General features: G+C 35.3%; 1 protein-coding gene across 1 annotated transcript; it reads left to right on the top strand.

The window, feature by feature from the left end:
* Positions 1-347: 347 nt before the first annotated feature.
* Positions 348-1,913, top strand: JA (NAC domain-containing protein 18-like). Its single transcript, NM_001297506.1, has 3 exons — positions 348-538; positions 1,010-1,332; positions 1,417-1,913. Exons 1-3 carry the CDS (start codon positions 349-351, stop codon positions 1,858-1,860), a joined length of 957 nt encoding a protein of 318 aa, NP_001284435.1. The 5' UTR covers position 348; the 3' UTR covers positions 1,861-1,913.
* Positions 1,914-2,385: the final 472 nt, after the last annotated feature.

Below are 2,385 nucleotides of genomic sequence, written 5' to 3'. Positions count from 1 at the left end.
TATTTTGGAATTACACGTGTTGACTCCTGAGCGTCCCATATTCCAGTTGGCGTCAGCTCTCGGTTACCGCAATATCTATGGCTATTTAAGTAAATTACATTTCACTTTTCACAACGTGGCAACTTTTTATTTGGTTATTTTAAAGCGCCTCAAAATTGGTCACACGTAGATAATAATTCCCTAATGATTCCCAAATATAAACCAATGAAAAAAAAGAAAAATCCACTTTGAAGCTTTGATATTTTTGTTTTATTTTTTCTAATATATATATTTCTGTGGCTGTATATTTCCACCTTCTTCTCCAATTAACAAAGCCTAAAAATTTTGGTTACAAGAAATAGTTGTTGGATGGAAAATCCAAAGTCGGCGCTCGAGACCGATTCAGAGCGGCCGAACCTGCCGCCGGGATTCCGGTTCCACCCTACCGATGAGGAGCTGGTGGTTCACTATCTGAAGAAGAAGGCTACTTCTCTCCCCTTGCCGGTGGCCATCATCGCCGAAGTTGACCTCTACAAGTACGATCCTTGGGAGCTTCCAGGTTAGTTTTTTCGCCGGAATATTCCATAGCCGAATAAAGTTTTGTTCATTCGTACTCAAACCTTTTATTTTATTTAATTTTCTTCTTTTTTAATGAGAATTCAAGCTCTGTTTCTTTATAATTATCTTGAGAGATTCTGATTCAACTTCGATTTTCATTCGATCACTTATTAGCCCAAAAACTGTATATATCATCCAGACTTAAAATATTCAAGTGAGTGGATGAATGGAGTCTGTAGTGTGTAAATTAGTTTATTTGAAGTGAATAATGTATAGAATTTGATGAATTTAATTTGAAAGTTGTTAAAATAACTATTAATAATTAAATAAAATCAATTCATTGTTTGATGCTATACTTTCAATATAATCTTTACATGATTAAAATTAATACTTTTTTGAATAATTTAAATTGTGTTGGAAATGAGAATATGGGTTATAATTTTTTTTTATTATGTTATAAAAAAAAAATCAGCTAAGGCTAGCTATGGAGAGCAAGAATGGTACTTTTTCAGTCCAAGAGATCGAAAGTATCCAAACGGAGCACGACCAAATCGGGCAGCAACGTCGGGGTATTGGAAGGCAACTGGAACCGATAAGCCGGTCATAGCTTCGTCGGAAGGGAACCGGAAAGTTGGAGTGAAGAAGGCTTTGGTTTTCTATGGTGGAAAACCTCCAAAAGGAATCAAAACCAATTGGATCATGCATGAATATCGCCTCGCCGATAACAAATCCGGTGGTGGAAACAATAATAAGCCACCAGGATTCATTATCGGCGGTAAGAAAAACTCACTGAGGGTACGAATTTTGAATCTTTGTCAATTTTTAATTTTTGTTTTTTGAAACTTGTAATCCAAAACGATTTTTTTTTTATTGTTTTAGCTCGATGACTGGGTTTTGTGTCGAATTTATAAAAAGAACAACTCGAACAAACCGGGGACGGATCATGAACGAGAAGATTGCTTTGATTCTATGGTTGGGTCAATACCGTCATCGATACAAATCAATAACTACAATCAATCAATGACGACGACCACAACGGCAACGAACTTTAGTATGTATTCTGAATTAGCCTCTTTGTCGCTTCCAATGAAACGGTTGCTGCAACCCCCATCGTGGGAGGAGGAAGAGTATCGGTTGGCGGACAACCGATCCTCAAGAAAAAGATTACAGTTAATGAACGGAGGTGGTGGCGGAGACAACTCAATCGCGGCTCTGCTCAGCCAGCTACCGTCGCTGCAGCAGCCGACATTGCAAGGTTGTATCGTCGGTGATGAGATTTTCCGGCCGGCATTTCAACTGCCGGAGACAAATTGGTATTCATAACGACACACAACTACAAAAGTGAATTGGTGGGTACGTTACAAATTAAAAAAAAAGAAAAAAAAAAAGATCAAAGATGACACATTCAAAGTTGATTGCTTACCTAAAATATACAGCTGATTTGATATTTAGGAAATATTCTTAATATTTTGGGGATTTTAATGTTTAGGATAGATTGAAGATAAATGATAAAACAAGGAAGATGATGATAATTATTAAGTTTTTTAAGAAAAAGAAAAATGATTAAGGGAAAGGGAGTCTGGATAAATTTGTTTTATAAATGAACTAATTAATTGTCTGCAAAATGATGGTCTTAAAAATTAAATTATCCCAAGATAGGTTTTGTTGTGTGTATATTGGTCACGTCAATAGTGGAAATGGGTATGTAAAAAAAATATATATACAAAGCTTTTCTAGTGATTATGTGTAAAGAACTAGATTAACATAACCCTAATTATTTTTTTTAGGGTTTGGAGATTATATATGCTTGTATTCATACACTTAGCTTGTCATATATATACAATAATA

The sequence above is a fragment of the Cucumis melo genome, chromosome 4, assembly GCF_025177605.1.
Source record: "Cucumis melo cultivar AY chromosome 4, USDA_Cmelo_AY_1.0, whole genome shotgun sequence".
In the NCBI taxonomy this organism is placed as follows: Eukaryota; Viridiplantae; Streptophyta; class Magnoliopsida; order Cucurbitales; family Cucurbitaceae; genus Cucumis; species Cucumis melo.
This window is presented reverse-complemented; position numbering and strand designations above follow the sequence as displayed.